Source organism: Strongylocentrotus purpuratus, unplaced genomic scaffold (assembly GCF_000002235.5).
Source record: "Strongylocentrotus purpuratus isolate Spur 01 unplaced genomic scaffold, Spur_5.0 spur5_scaffold_18, whole genome shotgun sequence".
In the NCBI taxonomy this organism is placed as follows: domain Eukaryota; kingdom Metazoa; phylum Echinodermata; class Echinoidea; order Camarodonta; family Strongylocentrotidae; genus Strongylocentrotus; species Strongylocentrotus purpuratus.
In genome coordinates, this window is record NW_022145603.1 from 22921948 (window position 1) to 22944177 (window position 22230).

The 22230-nt window shown below is 35.5% G+C and overlaps 1 protein-coding gene across 1 annotated transcript; it reads left to right on the forward strand.

Moving 5' to 3' along the window:
• Positions 1-12399: 12399 nt before the first annotated feature.
• LOC115925240 (mucin-5AC-like) lies at positions 12400-21700 on the forward strand. The gene is made up of 2 exons (XM_030988859.1): positions 12400-12929; positions 21532-21700. Exons 1-2 carry the CDS (start codon positions 12400-12402, stop codon positions 21698-21700), a joined length of 699 nt encoding a protein of 232 aa, XP_030844719.1.
• The last annotated feature ends 530 nt before the right edge of the window (positions 21701-22230 follow it).

Genomic DNA, 22230 nt, shown 5'->3' on the forward strand with positions numbered 1-22230 from the left:
TTGCTTTTAAAAAATGCCACAACTTAAAAAAAAGTGAGGTAACATGGAATGATAAAACATCACATTTTATTATACAAATGTATTAATGATTAATTTGCCGGTAATTAGTTCTTTGTGAAATGTTGTTGTCATAAACAACCCTTTTTGGTTGTATATATGTTTTTGAAGTGTTGATCAGGAAAAATGAAAAAAATACAACAGATACATTTTAAAGTTCAAGACTTAGATTCTTTCTTTTTAATGGAAGAAATGAATTCATGAGGATAAAAATGAATATGATATGTTCAGTCTTTAGCTTAATGAAACTATAATTCTTATACAGTTTGGATATTTTTTTCCACAAACTATTGCAAATCAATTAGTTGCACACAAGTTATACTAGCACATGCTGGTTTATTCATAGGAAACTCTGATATTGACTGGAAGGTCATGTGGACCGACAGTTTCCCGTGACCTAGCAGACGTCATCTGCTCATCGACAGCGTTAACAGCATTGGAACTCAGCGGCGCAAAGTTCCATGACGACTTCTATGGCATCCTGGAGAGTAAAGGCGATACATCAAAGGTATGGGGAATCCTCGCAGAGAGTATTAATGAGGCAACCTGGGGCGGACTGAGAATGATCTGAATAGGAGGGGGGGGGTTCAAAAATCTGTTATTTCCAGAAACATATTTACCAACGGCGCTCTCCAGATAATCTTGAAATGTCTTTATTGTTCAAAGCTTTACAATATCTTTCTCTTTTATTATCCGCATTTGACAAATAGCTACAGCTTTACTTCTTCGCAGTGCAATATCTAATGCACCAATGTATGTCTTTTGGAAAATGAATGAACATGTTTCTGTGATATTCTAATTTTATCGCGCGAAAATGCATATTAATCTCTCATTTCACGCGGCTTTTGCGAAATGATTAAAAAAAAAATTTATGAAAGAGATCACCTTCATGGAAACATAAAGACACAATTTTAGGTTGTTTAGAAGAGGTTTTTGCCATGAACATGGTTAATGATTGTTTCCTTTCATTTTGAACACATGTGTAAATGTCGTAGAGGAGGGCTAACGAGGCACGCCAATTTACACTGTTCGGGCAAAAACAAATACAAATGTACCTCCTGCACCCCTGAACTTTCTAACACGTCCAATAGCCAACTTCAGTGACGGATCCAGGGGGGGGGGGGGGGACCTGGCCCCCTCCCCCTTGGAAATATACAGTTAAAAACACGTTAGTTTTACCTTTATTTGGAGATGGGCCCTCTCCCCTGGCGCTCAAGAGGGGAGGGGGTGCAATTTTCAAATTTTCGAGGGCCAGAAAAAAAAAAAAAGTAGTGCTATTCCCCTTTTACTTCTTCTCCTTCTCCTCATTCTTCTTCCCACTTTTCATGTCACTTAAATCTGTAGTAATATACTAGAAATTAACATTTTACAACAGATCTCTGCTAATTTGATAAATTACAACACTTCTTCGGATACAGGGCGGCCCGAGCCACCTTCCCTGGCGAAAAAAACGTGTAAAAAACACGTAAATTTTACTTTTTTGGGAGATGAACCCCGTCCCCTGGCGCTCAAGGTGGGGGGGGGGGGAGGGGGAGGGTAGGTGCGATTTTTAAAATTTCCCCCCCCCCCCCCAAAAAAAAAAAAAAAAAAAAAAAAAAAAAAAAAAAAATGCTCACTACCTAAAACTTGGCAATTTGTTCACTGGGTCCTGACATATGCTCGGACTGCTTTCCCGTTTTTCGGGTACTCATTATTTATGTCTGTCTTTTCCTAAATAAGGAAGAACAAAATTAAGAAGATGATCTAGGAAAGAAAATTACTTCTACGTGTTGATCATCATTGAAATACATGGATTATAATCGTAGCGCATTTTTGATCATGAAGATGCTGAAAAGGAAAAAAATGTTTGGGTTATTATTTCATAATTTAATTTTCCGTATATGAATTACAACTCAACAGATAGAGAAGGTGTGTATTGAGGGTCGTGATCTACTTGGGAATGGCCCATCAGCATCACGTGACCTAGCCAAGTTTCTATGTCTTCTGCCTTGTCTCATCGACCTGACCATAAAGGACGCTGACAGTGAATTCCAACAAATGTATTTCAATAATGATTTCTTCAATGAAATTGCTAGCTTGGCTTCATCCTCAAAGGTGATTTACAATGTGTTTTAACGTATTACATGGAAATAGAGACTTTTGGTGGTACAGTTGCCTTAAATGATCAATAACGAAAGTGTCAATTACTTTGTTACACTATTTACGAGAAAACGAAATAAATCTAATTCTGGCTGTTGATATAACAAAAAACAGGTCACAATAAAGTTTTATTGACGTCATTTGACTGACAGCTTCATATTTACATCAACCCGTAGGGACCGTGGAGTTCAATGAATTTACAGTTCCTTTATACGTCCCCGAGCAATTGCTTCAATAAATGAAACTATGGGTTAAAACATTATTTACACGGAGAGTAAATGTTCATCGATTCATTACACTTTTCTTTAAATATTTTTCATAACAAGTCTGACTATGTATTGTAAAACAAAGTATTCCTGTACCACGTTAATTATTTTTTCTAAAAAATACAAACACAAATAAGCAATTACTCTCATTCATTTGAAATAGGATCAGGAAACCCATTATTAGTGAAATTAAATACAATCCAATATACTTTTAATTACATGATGATTATTATTATTATGTTAGTATCATATTCTAGACTGTGATCTAAGGCTTTACGATCTGGAAGAGGCTCTAGAAAGAAACAGATCAATAAATAACATGCATCGTTCATCGTGCAAATAATTATTGCTTACGCCTAAGTAAATTAGTAGATTTAATGTTCCTTGATTCATTTTACCTTTCTTCAAACAACCAATGGATAGCATGTTGAACGTCTTATTCATGATATTAAATGATAATTTTCCTTTTAGTCATATCAAGATTGTAATCTTGGAAGAAAACATTAAGAAGATGAGCTAGGGGAAAAAATTGCTCGTTTGTGTTGATCACCATTTAAAAACATGGAATGTAATCGTAGCGCATATGATCATGTTGAAGAAAAACATGTTGGGGGTGATTATTTGATAATTTGATTTTCCTTAAATGAACTACAACTCGACAGATAGAGAAGGTGTGTATTGAGGGTCGTGATCTACTTGGGAATGACCCATCAGCATCACGTAACCTAGCCAGGTTTATATGTCTTCTGCCTTGTCTCACCGACCTGACCATAAAGAACTCTGGCGATCAATACGGACGTTCTTCTCTTAACGATGATTTCTACCATGAACTTGCTCGTCTGGCTTCATCCTCAAAGGTGATTTACAATGTGTTTTAACGTTTCACATGAAATAAGAGAATTTTGGTCATACAATTGCCTGGAATGATGAATAACGAAAGTGTCAATTATTTTGTACCACAATTAACGAGAAAACGAAATAATCTAATTCTGGAATTTGGTATAAAAAAAGGTAATTGAAACTGGTAGTTGCATATTTAAATCAACCTGGAATGACCATGGTGTTCAATGAAATTACAGTTTCCATAAATATCCCTAAACGGACTGCTCTAATTCGTGAAACTATGGGTTTAAACGTTATTTACACGGAGAGTAAATGTTCATTGATTCATTACACTTTTCTTTAAATATTTGTATTAATTATTATGCCCATGTATTGTAAAACAAAGTGTTTATGTACCTCGTTGATGAAGTTTTCTAATAAAGACAAACACAATAAGCATTGACTCTCATTCATTTGAAATATGATCAGGAAACTCATTACAAGCGAGATTAAACACAATTGATGTACTTGTAATTACATGATGATTATTATTATTATGTTAGTGTCATATTTTAGACTTTGGTCATAGGCTTTCAGATCATGAAGATGCTCTAGAAAAAAAAATCAATAAATAATATGCATTGTTCATCGTGCAAATAATTATTGCTTAGGCCTACGCGTAAATAAATTAGTAAATTCGATTTTCCTTGATTCATTACACCGTTCTTCAAATAAGCAATTGATAGCATGTTCAATTCTTATTCATGATAATAATAATTTTCTTTTTAGTCATAACCAGATTGTAATCTTAGGAAGAAAAACATTAAGAGCATGATCTAGGAAAAAAATTGCTTGTTCGTGTTGATTGAAAAACATGGATTGTAATCGAAGCGCATTTGATCATGACGGTGCTGAAGAAAAAACATGTTTGGGTGACTAATTAATAATGTAATTTTCCTTATATGAATTACAACTCGTCAGATAGAGAAGGTGTGTATAGTTGTTTTATATCTATATAAGAATGACCCAAACGAAATCTAATTCTGGCAGTTGGTATACAGAAATTCATCGAAATGTGTTATTACCGTCATCTGACTGATAGTTTCATATTAAAATCAACCTGTAAATGACCGTGGTGCTCAATGAAATTACAGAGTCTATATACATCCCCGAACAGACTGCTATAATTCATGAAACTATGGGTTTAAACATTATTTACACGGAGAGTAAATGTTCATTGATTCAATACACTTGCTTTAAATACATGTATTTGTGTTAATTATTATGCCTATGTATTGCAAGACAAATTATTCGTGTACCACGTAAATAATTTGTTCTAATAAATAGAAACATAAATAGGCGATTACTCTCATTCATTTGCAATATCATCATGAAACCCATTATTAGTGAAATTAAACACAATCCGATGAAATTTGAATTACGTGATGATTAGTATTATTGTGTTATTTTTATAATATTAGACTGATCATAGGCCTTTAATACGATCATGAAGATGCTCCTGAAAAGAAGAAAAAAATGCATTGCTCATCGTGCAAATAATTATTGCTTACGCGTAAATAAAGTAGTAAATTCAATGTTCCTTGATTCATGACACCTTTCTTCAAATAAGTAATGGATAGCATGTTAAATTTCTTACTCATGATAATGAATTTTCTATTTAAAAAAAAAAATCATATCAAGATTGTAATCTTAGGAAGAAAAATATTAAGAAGATGATGTAGGAAAAAATTGCTTGTTTGTGTTGATCACCATTTGCAAACATGGATTGTAATCGTAGCGCATTTGATCATGACGCTGCTGAAGAAATACATGTTGGGGGTGATTATTTAATAATTTGATTTTCCTTAAATGAACTACAACTCGACAGATAGAGAAGGTGTGTCTTGAGGGTCGTGATCTACTTGGGAATGACCCATCAGCATCACGTAACCTAGCCAGGTTTATATGTCTTCTGCCTTGTCTCACCGACCTGACCATAAAGAACTCTGGCGATCAATACGGACGTCCTTTTCTTAATAATGATGATTTCTACCACGAACTTGCTTGTCTGGCTTCATCCTCAAAGGTTATTTACAATGTGTTTTAACGTTTTACATGGAATAAGAGACTTTTGTTAATACAGTTGCCTTGAATGATGAATAACGAATGACAATGTGTCAACTACTTTGTACCACAATTTACGAGAAAACGAAATCTAATTACGGCAGTTGGTATACAGAAATTCATCGAAACGTGTTATTGCCGTCATCTGTCTGATACCGATAGTTTCATATTTAAATCAACCTGTAAATGACTGTAGTGTTCAATGAAATTACAGTTTCTATATACATCCCCGAACAGACTGCTATAATTCATGAAACTATGGGTTAAAACATTATTTACACGGAGAGTAAATGTTCATTGATTCAATACACTTGCTTTAAATATTTGTTTTAATTATTATGCCTCCGTATTGTAAAGCAAAGTATTGCTTCACCACGTTAATGGAATTGTCTAATAAATACAAACACAAAAAGACAATTACTCTTATTCATTTGAAATAGGATTAGGAAACCCATTATTAGTGAAATTAAACACAATCCAATGTACTTTTTTAATTCCACGATGCTCATTATTATTATTATGTTAGTGTAATATTCTAGACTGTGATCATGGGCATTGCGATGATAAAATTGCTCTAGGGGAAAACAAATCAATAAATAACACGCATTGTTTATCGTGCAATTAATTATTGCTTGCGCGTAAATAAATTAGTAAATTCACTGTTCCTTTTGTCATTACACTTTTCTTTAAATAGGCAATGGATAGCATGTTGAACATCTTATTCATGATAATGATAATTTTCTTTTCAGTCATTAAAGATTGTAATCTTATGAGACAAATATTAAGAAGATGATCAAAGGAAAAAATGCAATGTTTGTGTTGATCATCATTGGAAAACATGGATTGTAATCGTAGCGGATTTGATCCTAAAGGTGCTGAAGAAAAAAATATGTTGGGGTGATTATTTAATAATTGAATATTTCTTAAATGAATTAAAACTCAACAGATAGAGAAAGTATATATTGAGCAATGTTATGAAGAGAAGATGGGCCCATCAGCATCACGTGACCTAGCCAAGTTTATATGTCTTCTGCCTTGTCTCACCGACCTGACCATAAAGAACTCTGGAATTCTTTTCCGACGTCATTCTCTTAATGATGTTTTCTACCACGAACTTGCTCGTCTGGCGTCATCCTCAAAGGTGATTTACAATGTGTTTTAACGTTTCACATGAAATAAGAGAATTTTGGTCATACAATTGCCTGGAATGATGAATAACGAAAGTGTCAATTATTTTGTACCACAATTAACGAGAAAACGAAATAATCTAATTCTGGAAGTTGGTATAAAAAAAGGTAATTGAAACTGGTAGTTTCATATTTAAATCAACCTGGAATGACCATGGTGTTCAATGAAATTACAGTTTCCATAAATATCCCTAAACGGACTGCTCTAATTCGTGAAACTATGGATTTAAACGTTATTTACACGGAGAGTAAATGTTCATTGATTCATTACACTTTTCTTTAAATATTTGTATTAATTATTATGCCCATGTATTGTAAAACAAAGTGTTTATGTAGCTCGTTGATGAAGTTTTCTAATAAAGACAAACACAAATAAGCATTGACTCTCATTCATTTGAAATAGGATCAGGAAACCCATTACAAGCGAGATTAAACACAATCGATGTACTTGTAATTACATGATGATTATTATTATTATGTTAGTGTCATATTTTAGACTTTGGTCATAGGCTTTCAGATCATGAAGATGCTCTAGAAAAAAAATCAATAAATAATATGCATTGTTCATCGTGCCAATAATTATTGCTTAGGCCTACGCGTAAATTAATTAGTAAATTCGATTTTCCTTGATTCATTACACCGTTCTTCAAATAAGCAATTGATAGCATGTTCAATTCTTATTCATGATAATAATAATTTTCTTTTTAGTCATAACCAGATTGTAATCTTAGGAAGAAAAACATTAAGAGCATGATCTAGGAAAAAAATTGCTTGTTCGTGTTGATTGAAAAACATGGATTGTAATCGAAGCGCATTTGATCATGACGGTGCTGAAGAAAAAACATGTTTGGGTGACTAATTAATAATGTAATTTTCCTTATATGAATTACAACTCGTCAGATAGAGAAGGTGTGTATAGTTGTTTTATATCTATATGAGAATGACCCAAACGAAATCTAATTCTGGCAGTTGGTATACAGAAATTCATCGAAATGTGTTATTACCGTCATCTGACTGATAGTTTCATATTAAAATCAACCTGTAAATGACCGTGGTGCTCAATGAAATTACAGAGTCTATATACATCCCCGAACAGACTGCTATAATTCATGAAACTATGGGTTTAAACATTATTTACACGGAGAGTAAATGTTCATTGATTCAATACACTTGCTTTAAATACATGTATTTGTGTTAATTATTATGCCTATGTATTGCAAAACAAATTATTCGTGTACCACGTGAATAATTTGTTCTAATAAATAGAAACATAAATAGGCGATTACTCTCATTCATTTGCAATATCATCATGAAACCCATTATTAGTGAAATTAAACACAATCCGATGAAATTTGAATTACGTGATGATTAGTATTATTGTGTTATTTTTATAATATTAGACTGATCATAGGCCTTTAATACGATCATGAAGATGCTCCTGAAAAGAAGAAAAAAATGCATTGCTCATCGTGCAAATAATTATTGCTTACGCGTAAATAAAGTAGTAAATTCAATGTTCCTTGATTCATGACACCTTTCTTCAAATAAGTAATTATTTCATTATTAGTGAAATTAAACACAATCCGATGAAATTTGAATTACGTGATGATTAGTATTATTGTGTTATTGTTATAATATTAGACTGATCATAGGCCTTTAATACGATCATGAAGATGCTCCAGAAAAGAAGAAAAAAATGCATTGCTCATCGTGCAAATAATTATTGCTTACGCGTAAATAAAGTAGTAAATTCAATGTTCCTTGATTCATGACACCTTTCTTCAAATAAGTAATGGATAGCATGTTGAATTTCTTACTCATGATAATGAATTTTCTATTTAAAAAAAAAATTCATATCAAGATTGTAATCTTAGGAAGAAAAATATTAAGAAGATGATCTAGGAAAAAATTGCTTGTATGGGTTGATCACCATTTGAAAACATGGATTGTAATCGTAGCGCATTTGATCATGACGCTGCTGAAGAAATACATGTTGGGGGTGATTATTTGATAATTTGATTTTCCTTAAATGAACTACAATTCAACAGATAGAGAAGGTGTGTCTTGATTGTTGTACTCTACATCAGAATGGCCCATCAGCATCACTTGACCTAGCCATGTTTCTAAGTCTTCTGCCTTGTCTCACCGACCTGACCTTAAAGGGCTCTGGCGATCAATACGAACGCCATTCTCTTAATGATGATTTCTACAACGAACTTGCTCGTCTGGCTTCATCCTCAAAGGTGATTTACAATTATGTGTTTTAACGTTTCACATGGAATAAGAGACTTTTGTTTATACAGTTGCCTTGAATGATGGATAACGAATGTGTCAACTACTTTGTACCACAATTTACGAGAAAACGAAATCTAATTACGGCAGTTGGTACTCAGAAATTCATCGAAGCGTGTTATTGCCGTCATCTGTTTGATACTGATAGTTTCATATTTAAATCAAGCTGTAAATGACTTTAGTGTTTAATGAAATTACAGTTTCTATATGCATCCCCGAACAGACTGCTATAATTCATGAAACTATGGGTTCAACATTATTTACACGGAGAGTAAATGTTCCTTGATTCATTACACCTTTCATCAAATAGGAAATGGATAGCATGTTGAACTTCTTATTCATAATAATGTAATTTGTCTTTAGTCATAACAAGATTGTAATCTTAGGAAGGAAAAATATTAAGAAGATGATCTAGGAAAAAATTGCTTGTATATGTTGATCACCATTTAAAAACATGGATTGTAATCGTACCGCATTTGATCATGAAGGTGTTGAAGAAAAACATGTTGGGGTGATTATTTAATAATTTGATTTTCCTTAAATGAACTACAACTCAACAGATAAAGAAGGTGTGTATTGAGGGTCGTGATCTACTTGGGAATGACCCATCAGCATCACGTAACCTAGCCAGGTTTATATGTCTTCTGCCTTGTCTCACCGACCTGACCATAAAGGACTCTGGCAATCAATACGGACGTCCTTCTCTTAATGATGATTTCTACCATGAACTTGCTCGTCTGGCTTCATCCTCAAAGGTGATTTACAATGTGTTTTAACGTTTCACATGAAATAAGAGAATTTTGGTCGTACAATTGCCTGGAATGATGAATAACGAAAGCGTCAATTATTTTGTACCACAATTAACGAGAAAACGAAATAATCTATTTCTGGAAGTTGGTATAAAAAAAGGTAATTGAAACTGGTAGTTTCATATTTAAATCAACCTGGAATGACCATGGTGTTCAATGAAATTACAGCTCCTACATACATCCCTGAACAGACTGCTTTTTCACGAAACTATGGGTTAAAATATTTTTGACACGGAGAGTAAAATGTTTATCGATTTTCTACACTTTTTTATAAATATTTGTGATAATTATTATGCCTACGTATTGTAAAACAAAGTATTTCTGTACCACGTTAATGAAGTTTTCTAATAAATACAAACACTAATATGCAATTACTCTCATTCATTTGAAATAGCATCAGGAAACTATTTATTAGTGAAATTAAACACAATCCGATGTACCTTTAATTACATGATGATTATTATTATTATGTTAGTGTCATACCATAGGCTTTACGATCATTAAGATGCTTCAGAACAAAACAAAAATAACATGCTTTTTTCATCGTGCAAATAGTTATTGCTTATCGTGCAAATAGTTATTGCTTACGCGTAAACAAATTAGTAAATCCAATGGTCCTTGATTCATTACACCTTTCTTCAAATAAGCAATGGATAGCTTGTTGAACTTCTTATTCATGATAATGATGATAATATTCTTTTTAGTCATAACAAGATTGTAATCTTAGGAAGAAAAAACTTAAGAAGATGATCTAGGAAGAAAAAAGTGCGTGTATGTGTCGAACATCTTTGAAACTCATGGATTGCAATCGAAACGCATTTGATCATGAAGGTGCTGACGAAAAAACACGTTTTGGGTGATTATTTAATACTTGAATTTACCTTATATGAATTACAACTCCACAGATAGAGAAGTTGTGTATTGGTGGTTTGCATCTATATGGGAATGACCCAACAGCATCACGTGACCTAGCGAAGTTTCTATGTCGTCTGCCTTGTCTCACCGACCTGACTATAAAGGAGTCTGACAGTGATATTTACTTCGATGACGATTTCTACCATCAAATTGCTCGCCTGGCTTCATCCTCAAAGGTGATTTACAATGTGTTTTGACGTTTTACATGGAAATATACACTTTTGGTCAAACAGCTGCCTGGAATGATGAATAACGAAAATGTAAATTACTTTGTACCACAATTTACGAGAAAACGAAATAAATCTAATTCTGGCAGTTAGTATTTTTTTTAAAATCATTGAAAGGTGTTATTGCCGTCATCTGACTGATAGTTTTATATTTAAATCAACCTGTATTGACCATGGTGTCAATGCAATCACAGTTCCTATATCCATCCCCGATTTTTTTTTTTTTTTTTGGGGGGGGGGGGAGTTAAAACATTATCTATATATGGAGGGTAAATGTTTGTCGATTCATTACACTTTTCTTTAAATATTTGTAACAAATTATGCTGTATTGTAAAAACAAATTATTCCTGTACCACGTTAATGAATTTATGTGATAAATACAAACACAAATAAACAATTACTCTCATTCATTTGAAATAGGATCAGGAAACCCATTTTTAGTGAAATTAAACACAATTCGATCTAATGTTAATTTCATGATTATTATTATTATGTTAGTGTCATATTCTAGACTGTCATTATGTCAACGAGCTTGTCGATGCTGTCAATGGCCAGAGCGTTCCACTCGTCGGTCAGAGCCTGAGCTAACTGTTGTGGAGTTGATGGCTCAACCGAGTACTTCCTAGGCATGTTCAATAGGGTTTATATCAGGGGAATAGGCATGCCATGGCAACTGCTGTACCCCCTCGGCGTCAAGAAATGTTCTCACTTCAGCTGCTCTGTGTGGCCTAGCCGCAGTTGTTATTATGCAGCAGGAAATTATTTCCATTGACCCTTCTTGCGAATGGGAGGCAGTAGTTCTCCAGGATGTCCTGGTACACGACGGCGTTGACGTTTCCATCCGGAACTACCAGTGGCATTTTTCCGTCATAGTGGATTCCGGCCCATACCATCACGGACCGCCACCACCTTGAGTCGTTTCCTAAACGCAGGCATCTCTGAGGTTCTCTTCAGGTCGACGCACCCATCGCCTTCCATCTGTACTCTCAAGGACATAGCGGCTGTCATCCATGAAGATGGCATGTCGCCAGTGACTCCTAGCTGTAGTCGTCTGTGCTCCTTAGCCCATTGAAGTCGGGCAACTCCGTGTCTAACGGTCAGGCGTGGGCACTTGGTCATTTGTCTTGCCATTCGACAGGGGGGATTCCATGGGGTCTTCTCCAGAGGCGATGAAGACGACTTGTTAGGATTATCCTGTTCTGATGGCACAGAGTAAGCAACCGGCGATCATCTTGTGCGCTCATCAATCATGGTCGCCCTGGAGATTGAATTTAAGGATTTTAGAGACCGTGCTCTGCGATATCCAAAAGAAACCAGCTGTACATGTACACTTGTTTATTTATTTCCTTGTATAACGGGGAAAAATATGGGGTTAAAAAAAATGATTGCATTTAATGGTAAAATGGACGAGGTTGGCCGATTCCATAATGTGACCAATTACTTCTCTCTTTCCCCCTCATTTTTGCGGGTAATTACATTTTATTTATTTCCTTTGTTCTCTAAACTCTTTGTACGGTTGTAATGTCAGAGTCCTTACTTCAGGGAAAAGAAGCATACCGGGATGCTAGAGAATTACTGGACTACAAGGGAATGTGATACGCCTTCAACCAGTGGTCCTGATATGCCTTCAACCAGTGGTCCTGATATGCCTTCAACCAGTGGTTGTGATATGCCTTCAACTAGTGGTTCTGATATGTCTTCAACCAGTGGTCCTGGTATGCCTTCAAGCAGTGGTTGTGGTATGCCTTCAACCAGTGGTCCTGGTATGCCTGCAAGCAGTGGTCCTGATATGCCTTCAACCAGTGGTCCTGATATGTCTTCAACCAGTGGTCCTGGTATGCCTTCAACCAGTGGTCCTGATATGCCTTCAACCAGTGGTCCTGATATGCCTTTAACCAGTGATCCTGATATGCCTTCAACCAGTGTTCCTGATATGCCTTCAACCAGTGAACCTGATATGCCTTCAACCAGTGAACCTGATATGCCTTCAACCAGTGGTTATGATATGCCTTTTACCACTTTTGGTTGTGATATGCCTTCAACCAGTGGTTGCAGTGGTTGCAGTCGGTGCTGTGGATGCAGTGGGTGCAGGTTTGTACATCACACTATTGATAATATTGATTATTGAAGAGCGATAGATAGATACATTTAGAAAGTACCACAAAGCTTTCAATATTACGGCATGCACAGCAAAATCACATTATATTACTGAGGAAAGAAGTACATGTATGTTTTATGGTATCATTTGAAAGAGGTAAGACAGGTTCTCTTCTTATAGGCCCAAGTAATATATCAATAAAGATTGATGACAAAAATAAGGGATGGTAAGACCTGGTGATAAGTTACATATTTTTCTTTGGGTTAACGAAATAGGAATCATAGCATGGTCATATTTAAATAAAGTATTAGAAATGTCCCAAACACTAACAAAGGAAGCACAATATCGTATTGTAAAGTGAGTCAACATAAAAAACATAGCACCCTTGCTAATCATACTTGTATACACGATTGTGAAGTACTTTTCAAATTAAAAAAAATTGTTATTTTCAAAGCTTTACTATAATTCATTTTTATATTCGCCATTTGAAGTTCTTTAACAACTGGATATCGTACCAATTTTGTTTCACTCATTTTTAATGCAGCGTCAGTTGAGGGTGAACAAATTCCTGGACATCGGTAAGTAACATAATATAAAATTACTTTTTCTCTTTCTCTCATCTCCCCAACTCATCCTAAATATCCCCATATCTCTCTCTCTCTCTCATCCTGTCCTACTGTCATCCTACCCCACTCTCTCTCCCTCTCTCTTTCTCTCCCTCATTCTCATCCTATATGTCCCCATACCTTTCTCGCTCATCTTGTCCTTCTCTCTTACTCTCCCGCTCTTTCCCTTTCTCCCTTCATCTCTTTATATTGCTTTTTTTACATTTCTTTTAACTTTATTATTGTCCGTTTGGAGCCAGAACGGCAATAACTGTAAATACATTAACACACTTTTACGCCTTCTTTACACTCCCCTATTGTGTTAAGGTGATGATTTCTATTGCTTTCAAATGGCATTCGATGAAAGTATGCCATGTTTAAAAGTCATCAGATTTCCTTTAGATATCAGCTCGCCATGGATGTAGAGTATGCAAAATTAAAAGGTCAAAATCTTAAAATATTAGAAAACCATGTTCACATCCAAGTTTTACCCCTCTCGATCGGGCTTTTTAAGCACCTCTCATCCCCTATCCAATCCCTGCACTCTTTATTTAAAATGTTTCCAACTCTCAAAAACTATTATCTAAATGTCATCTCTCTCTCTCTCTCTCACTCTCTCTCTCTCTCTCTCTCTCGTTTCTAATCTTTCTCAATCTCTCCATGCCCCCTTTCTCTCTCTCTCTCTGTCTCTCTATCTGTTCTGTTTCTGTCTATCTCTCTCTGCCTTTCTCTCTCTCTCTCTCTCCCTCTCTTTTTCTCTCTCAATAAAACATAGCAAATGTATTCACAGCGACGACGAGGATGATGATGGTGATAGAGTTGATGAGAGCCAGGAACAACATCCTGGGAAACGACAAGCAAAGACGGATCGTAAACCTACCTAACCTTAGGATCCTTAGGATGAAATGCAATAGCATTAGTAAATAACATCCAGAGATTGATATGGCGGTAGCGAGAATTTATTTTACACTGATGGAATATTCAATTTTAATTGAATTTTACTAGTATTCCCTAATTTGATTTCTTGCCATTCTACCTCAAAACAGCTGTTACATATAAGTGCAATCCTAATTTACTATGCAAATACTTACAAGTACGTAACTGTTTCAATTATGCATTACAAGTCATCAGGTGTTTTTTTTCTATTGGCGTATATTTTGATTATTTTGCTGTTAATCTAAAATTTTATAGTTCTTATGATATATTGCTTTCTTTTGAAATACAATAATGCCGCATTCATCTTAACAGTATTACCTCTAGGATCTATGCATTTTGTGTACATCATTTTTGTGTATACATGTATATTGGTTATATTCTATGTCACTTTTTATTTGTAAATGGATGGACAGATGTTAATATCATATTAGCTGAATATGAAATGCAGTACATGTAATGTTTAATATTCGCTTTAGGCTATGGGCCTATTTGCGTTTTTGTTTTTGGGCCATTGCACGAAAATCATCTCGCACGACATTAATATATACGTGCCTATCTACACCCAGGTGTAGGAAATGTTTACAGCTGGTATGGAGAATTCTGAATGTCATATTTTTATTATAACGTTTACTAGCCCCGCTAAAGGTGGGCAATGATAATATTGTACAGTGCTTGGAACAATAATCTCTTTATACATACTATAATGTGATACCGTTTTACAGCTTATGCATTAAAGCGCTTAGTAATATGTGTATCAAGCGCTTTGCAAAAGTTACTATACTACCTGTATTATCAATATTGTCAATACCATTTTTACAGCTAATAGAAAAATGCCTGTTCACTTTTAACTTAGAGATGAAACATTTCATTCACCTATTCCAAACATTCTTTAATTGTCCATTATTATTTTGTATTTTTCATTTATCTGTACCATGATGGTTGCAAGGTATTATTTGCCTTTGATAAGGTAAATGTTTTATGTATGCCATGAGTAATTGAATTTCAAGTGTATTAGTGTTTTTGGCGCATTACAAATCATGTACACTGTATATATAATTTGTTTGTGTACGGAGCATTAATATAAGGAGTGAATATAATTTGATAACGGGAAAAGGGTTAAAAGTAGACCGGTGAAACTTTGTAAAAGTTGGACAACGAACAATAAAGTGTTATATTTATCCCAACTTTTGTTAGCTAGATTTATAAAGTGCTTTATAATTACCAACCAAAAGTCTGCAAGCGTTTGTTTAATATTATACATGTATCTTAAAAATTAATGTCAACGATTGCCATCAGACCATGCAGTTACTAGAAAGATAGAAAGATTTACATGTATACGTGTACATACTTCCAGTCAACCTGACAATCATCAAGGTAACCCTTGGGACACATGAATTGTGGTCTTTGTAGCCAGTCGACCACTCTAGACATGTTTCTTTTTACAACAAACATTTCTTTCTCGAGGGACACTAAATATATGACCACTATCCACATGTGGCCTTTAAAGAGCGTTGGCCACCAAGGCAAATTTGGTCGTATATAGATAGATAGATAAAAGAAATGGATCATTGATTAACACATGTACTGCGGCAGAGCCGAAATGAGATAAATTTACAATGGCAGCACACCGGCATTGAAGGTTATCAGCATTGACAAAAATATAACACACTAACATTTTAACGAATAGCATTTTGTATCATATCTCAATTTGTTTTGTACAAACTAGTTTGGCATGTGATTCGACATTGTACACGACAATGTTCAACAGATATATAGCAATCTAAAAACTCAATACATGTACATAGCTGATATCTTTATTCATAGATCGGTAATAGGAATTGGAAATTGTACATGACGATGTTACAAAAATATAACAATGTAAAAATCAATAGTAATAATTGATGTATTCATATAAGAGGAAGTATTATGTCATGACAATGTTAAAAAAAGATATCAAAATCGAAAAGCAATAGTTCATATCTTTATTCATAGATCTGTCATAGGTATTGTTATTGTGATTGATTTTAATGAGTGTGTTCTATTATATATCATGACAATGGTAAAAAAAAATGAGTTCGTCCCATATACATAGCGCTTGAAAAATATGATGGAGGTATTATTTTGTGTTATGACAAACGTGACTTGAATGCGCTGTGTAACTTTAATGAGCTGTGTAACACTTTGCATTGACTAAATATGTTTGTTTGTACTTGAGAACTTTTCTTTTTAAATAAATTCACTCAGTGTCATTCCAATGATGCCAAACAACTCATAGTAATTGTCACTGTTCTTGCTGCATTATTTGGCCAAACAACAAACACAAATAAGCAAATCTTTGACGTATCTCGTGATCTTCCCTCCCACTTGCTCTGGACAGTAAGCCTTCATTTTCTTCTTTATTGATGACGGAATAGATATTTTCCATCTAGGGGTTGTACAAAATATATATAAGGAAGAGAGATAGAGAGAGGTGGATGGAGAGACAGAGAGATTGAGAGGGGGGAGGGTTCTTGTTAATACTTATTGTTGTATATGTATCAAATGAAGTATTCTAAATACAGAAAAGTATCACAAGACATGTCAATTTCCCCTTTGTTGAAGAGGTGTGTGTGTGTGGGGGGGGGGAGGGGGTGCCCCCTTAAGAAAAGAGAGATAAACAAGTCAATTTCATGGGGTGAAGAACAAAATGATAAAAAATAACATACGGGGTATACATAGGGGTAGCTGGGAATCGAACCAAGTACATTTGCATTATGAAGCGATCAGTCTTATCCACGAGACCACTTTACCTCACTGCCATTACCTGGTTCGCTTCTAGTTGTTAACTAAACATCAGTTTGTTTGTTTCAAGATTTTAAAAATGGGACTAGCTGGGTATCGAACCCGATACCTTCGAATTACTAGGCGCTCGCCTGTCCACGAGACCACTTTGTCTCACCTCATAAAAATGGGTTAAAACCATTATTTTGTGTTTAATAGGGGGTACTGTAGCATCATTGTTCGACTTTCATGAATTGTTCACTCTGTCTTTTTGTTTATTCATCTACAAATCCGATCGCTTTATGATAGATAAAAGAAAATCTTCATATTTAACCCATCAGCGCTAGATGGCGCTGTCCAGATTTATGTGCATGTTGTGTTTACTGCGACTGTTTAAGCCCAATTATTAGGAGAACATTTTCTAATAATTACTTTTCGAATAATTGTCATCATTCCAAGCTTAGTAGTAGTCTGTCTGACCACATCTTCCCCCAAATGTACTGTTCTTTTGCGTTTTATTTTTGTTTTGTCTTAGAATTCCGCCCTCTCTCACAAACACATGCACCTCCACACGAACCCACATACTATTTTGTCTGCCTCTCTCTTTCTTAAATTAAGAAAACACACATTCACTTAATCTCTGTCACGTACATTCTGTACTTCATCAACATACACACACACACATACGCGTATGGAATACTATTGTGGGCCTTTTTTTTGCCGACCCTTGTTGAACACTACCCCGTTTTCATTTTGTGTCCAACAAGAGTTGATTAAGATAGTTATTTCACACAGATCGTCCCTCGTGAGTGTGTCAGTGTGTGTGAATATTAATAGGTATTTTCAGGTTTGGACAATTATTGGAGACCTGTTACAAATGTGGGCACAAGCTGGCGCTGTATCGTAATCGCAAAATATCGCATTAACGTAGACAATCCGACGAAGCGTACCGATGTGGGACACTTCTCTTACTGCGCATGCGTGTACCAAATACGGTAGGTATCATGTCTGACAATTTTCAAGCGAAAATCTTTGTTGGACGTCTCACAAAGGAAATTCGTCCAATAAACGTTGTATTGGTGTGTTTAGGTTGCTTGGCCATCAATAGTTTAATCACGCGCGGAACAAACACACATCCACTCAATTGGCTCTTCCCTTCTCTCTCTCTCTCTCTCTTTCTCTCTGTCTCTATTTCTCGTGCGCGCGCACCTCACCAATCAATCTCTTTCTCTCTCTCACACAAACTCACTCACTCACCAAATTCTTCCCCCCTCGCTCTATCTATCTCTTACTCACTCTTATTCAGAAGAAACTCCGAATGAGGAGGGATGCCTCTGTGGACCAGTGACCCCCTCCTCCCCGCCCTTAAAAGGTGTTTGAAATTCCAGTGGGAATGATCTTCCAAATTCCCATTTGTCTACCTATACTGGGCTGTCAACATACATTACCACCCCCTCCAGACACAGACACACGCACGCACAGAGTCTGGGTTACGAGATTTATGACATCACCATCACGTGCAAAAGTTAAACCAGTCACAAACTTAGACTTGATCCCGTTCTGTTGGATTTGCTGACGCTGCATGTTATTTCTTCTTCGTGGACTGCTATATATTGGTCTGCTTGGAGCTGGGTACCGACTTCTGAGTTTACTTTTTGACTTTACTCTTATACAAAGCAGGCTAACTGAGCACATTAGATGATTCAAATGCAAACGAATCCAAACTGTCAAAAATGACTTGAATAGTTTCAAAAGACTGGAATTGTTTCAGGAGACTCATGTTTAAATAATTAGGCTCATCATTCTCCCAGTTTACATCGAATTAAGCTGCAAGCACGTTTTTGTTAAGCAGGGATTCTTCTACACGGACTGCCATTACAGACTTTATCGTCAGACTTGTTCACCGGTAGTTTATAGTTAATTATTCCTCAATTAGTATTACATTGAAACAACTCGTCGTTCCTCTAAACTAAAGGCAGTGAATGACGCCATTGATCTGCATTTAAAGGCCTACTGATATACACAAACCGTGAGTAGTTCATTTACTGATTCATGTTTTAGAAAAATGATTATTTGTATTTAAAAGTCATAGAAAGAGACTGTTACAATAAAGAGTTGACTTGTATTAGCTGAAAGTAATAATAATAATGATGATAAGTATTTATCCTCTTTTATTGATTTATTCATAAATATATATTGTGTATAAAACTGAGCAGCAGCACCGGATGAAGGGGCGGTTTACAACTAGAATTATTTAGCATAAATTATACAAAATTTTAACAATAGAATTAGAATGTACAGAACAAATAGAGTCTAGAAGAACATGCATCACTATACATAATTATGCACGTGATATCAAAGAAATGTTGAAAGAAGGATAAATGTACAGAGGAAATAATCGAAGAGAGGGAAAGATAAAGAGAGAGAGAGAGGGAGAGAGAGAGAGAGAGAAAGAGGGGGAGGGAGAGAGAGGGAAAAGTAAAGGATAAACGAAACAGTTGATGCAATGATATGATTGAAAGGAAAGTTATCTGTTTGAGAATAATGGAAATGAAAGAGGGATATACTGATGCGAACATATATAATAGGAGGGGGAAAATAATAGGTTAGGAAAAAGAGAGCGAAAGAAAGACATATTTTTATATTGACACTCCTTTCCATCAGTATATTCAACTGAGTATATGCTTGACCTGAGAAATTATATATTTTGTTTTCTTTTATCTTTGGCACACAAAATAACTGGCAAAGTAGGGAGGGGCAGCAGATCGCCTTTAAAAAGGGAGGAGCGAGGTTGGCACCAACAAGAAAATGTCTTTAAGTGGGAAAATAACGACTATTAGTTGTCGAATCGACTTCGGAGCTATAGAGCCAGTAAATAATAGTCTGATTTTCAGACCATTGTACCGAATGGGCGTACGTTTTAGACTGCGCAAAGATTCAATCAGTTTAATTTTGGCCATTAGAAGTGGGTAATTGATGTAGACAAATGCTCATGTACCCTTTACAGCTCATTTTATGTATGTTATTACCAAAGAAGAAGAAAAGCCAGTCAGTCACTCAATAGTGTCTGACAGTGAAGTCTGGCAAGTAAACAGGTTCCCTTGCATAATTTGAATATTAGAGCACTGCTAGCGTTTAAGTTTCACAGATAGGACATACATGACATATTCATAATTCTTGCAAAGTTTTACAGAATTTGATGTTGGCTGCAAAAGGGACATATTATCTTTAAATAGCATAATAATTAGCCTGATAAGCTAATTAGAATATGTACTTATGGATTTCATTCTTATGATCTAAATAGCCTAAAAATGGTGCAATGCAACATTGTAAATCTTTTTTTTTTAAAGACAACACAATAATTCACGAGAAAATAATCCATGTAGATGTAGAACAATTAGCCTAGTTAACATAATGAGTTAATTTGCATATTTGCATTAATTGAAATAGGTCTAGTGTCCAGAAAAATTTGGAATGACAATTTTAATGTGATTTTTTTTTAATGACAACCCATATTTATCTCAGAGGTTAATCACTTTGAACGAAAAATAATTAGCCTCACTAGCATAATTAACCTAATTGGCATATTAATCAGGCAATTGCCTAATAGTCTTATGAATTTCTGTCTGACAAGAATACATAGGTATTTGTTTTTAATTTCCCACTGTAACAGTGATAAGAGCAGAAAAACAGTCATGACCGAGGCCAGTAAGTTATTAAAGATAATGAGAAATGGTTTGGGTCGACTGGAAGATGGTTATGGTGGCCAATACACTGTTGGTCATAATGGTGGAATAATTATTTTTACCCCAATTTATGGAATGAATTTGACAATAATTTATCCAGAGATCTAGATAATAGTATACATTCTCAGATTTTATTGAATAATAATTTGTGTGTGTTTGTTTGTTTCGCGTGATTTTTAAAGCATGTGTATGATACTATGCTAATCAACTATAGGGGACCTACGTCCTTAAGTCATAACTGACAGTAATGAAGATTAATGCCTCATAAAAGGGCACTAATAGCACATCGACACGATTTTGATCCTGGGGGCTCACAGTAGCGAGGCCATTGCTTAGCCACTGAAGGTTTTCCTCTTTGAGTTTAAGTATTGGGGACAGATTTAAGAGAGAAGCGATCATGAATAGTATGAACAATAAGAGGCAACTTTCTGCACTCCTCTCAACATTTGACTATCAAGAGCGAACAATCATTGCCAGTCAGAATGATGGGAGCTATAGACATGAGGAAGCAGATGTCACATTTTTTTCTTATCGTGTCACTACACAAGTTCCGTCCAGTGCTCCACACAGGCTCTGGCACGGCAGTTCATGGCTTCAAGGTCATCTTGTGTGCATGGCTCTGGCAGGATTGGTCAGACTAGCAGGTGTTCCATTAGAAGTCTTCAAAACTCCACCACTGCATTAGGAATCGTCGGTAACCACTTCTTAGGCGGCTGAGGCTTAGGCAAAAAGGCCAAGTCTCGCTAGAGTCGGACGCGAGGGATTCCTTGTGGGTAGAGGGAGCGTTTATGTGGAGTGGTCTGGAGGTGCTCATACCACAATGGGACATCCTTTGGTTGGGAAGGCCGGAAATGGATGGATGGATCGGTTGGTCGTTCGTGTACAAGTTAAAGAGCAATGGTGCAAGTACTCTTCCTTGTGGGGGGGGGGGGGCATTTTTTTAAAAATCTGGACCATGTCCTGCGATTGCCGTTGAGGACCAACAAAACGCTGGTTGGACAGCAATGGTTAGATGTATCTATTCAGTCTCGCATCCTTTGTCAGCTACAGAAATCCACATATTGCTCCGATCCGGTTGTCTCATTTTCGCCAGCACAAACGTAGGCTAGTTCGCGTATATAGCAGACGGCAATCGGCGGATCAGACGACACTTGATAGTGATTTTGTATGTGAAATTGCTTTGCTCAATATAAAATACAAGAATCCTTTCCATATCTTAAAACTATCATTGATATCTGATATTTAAA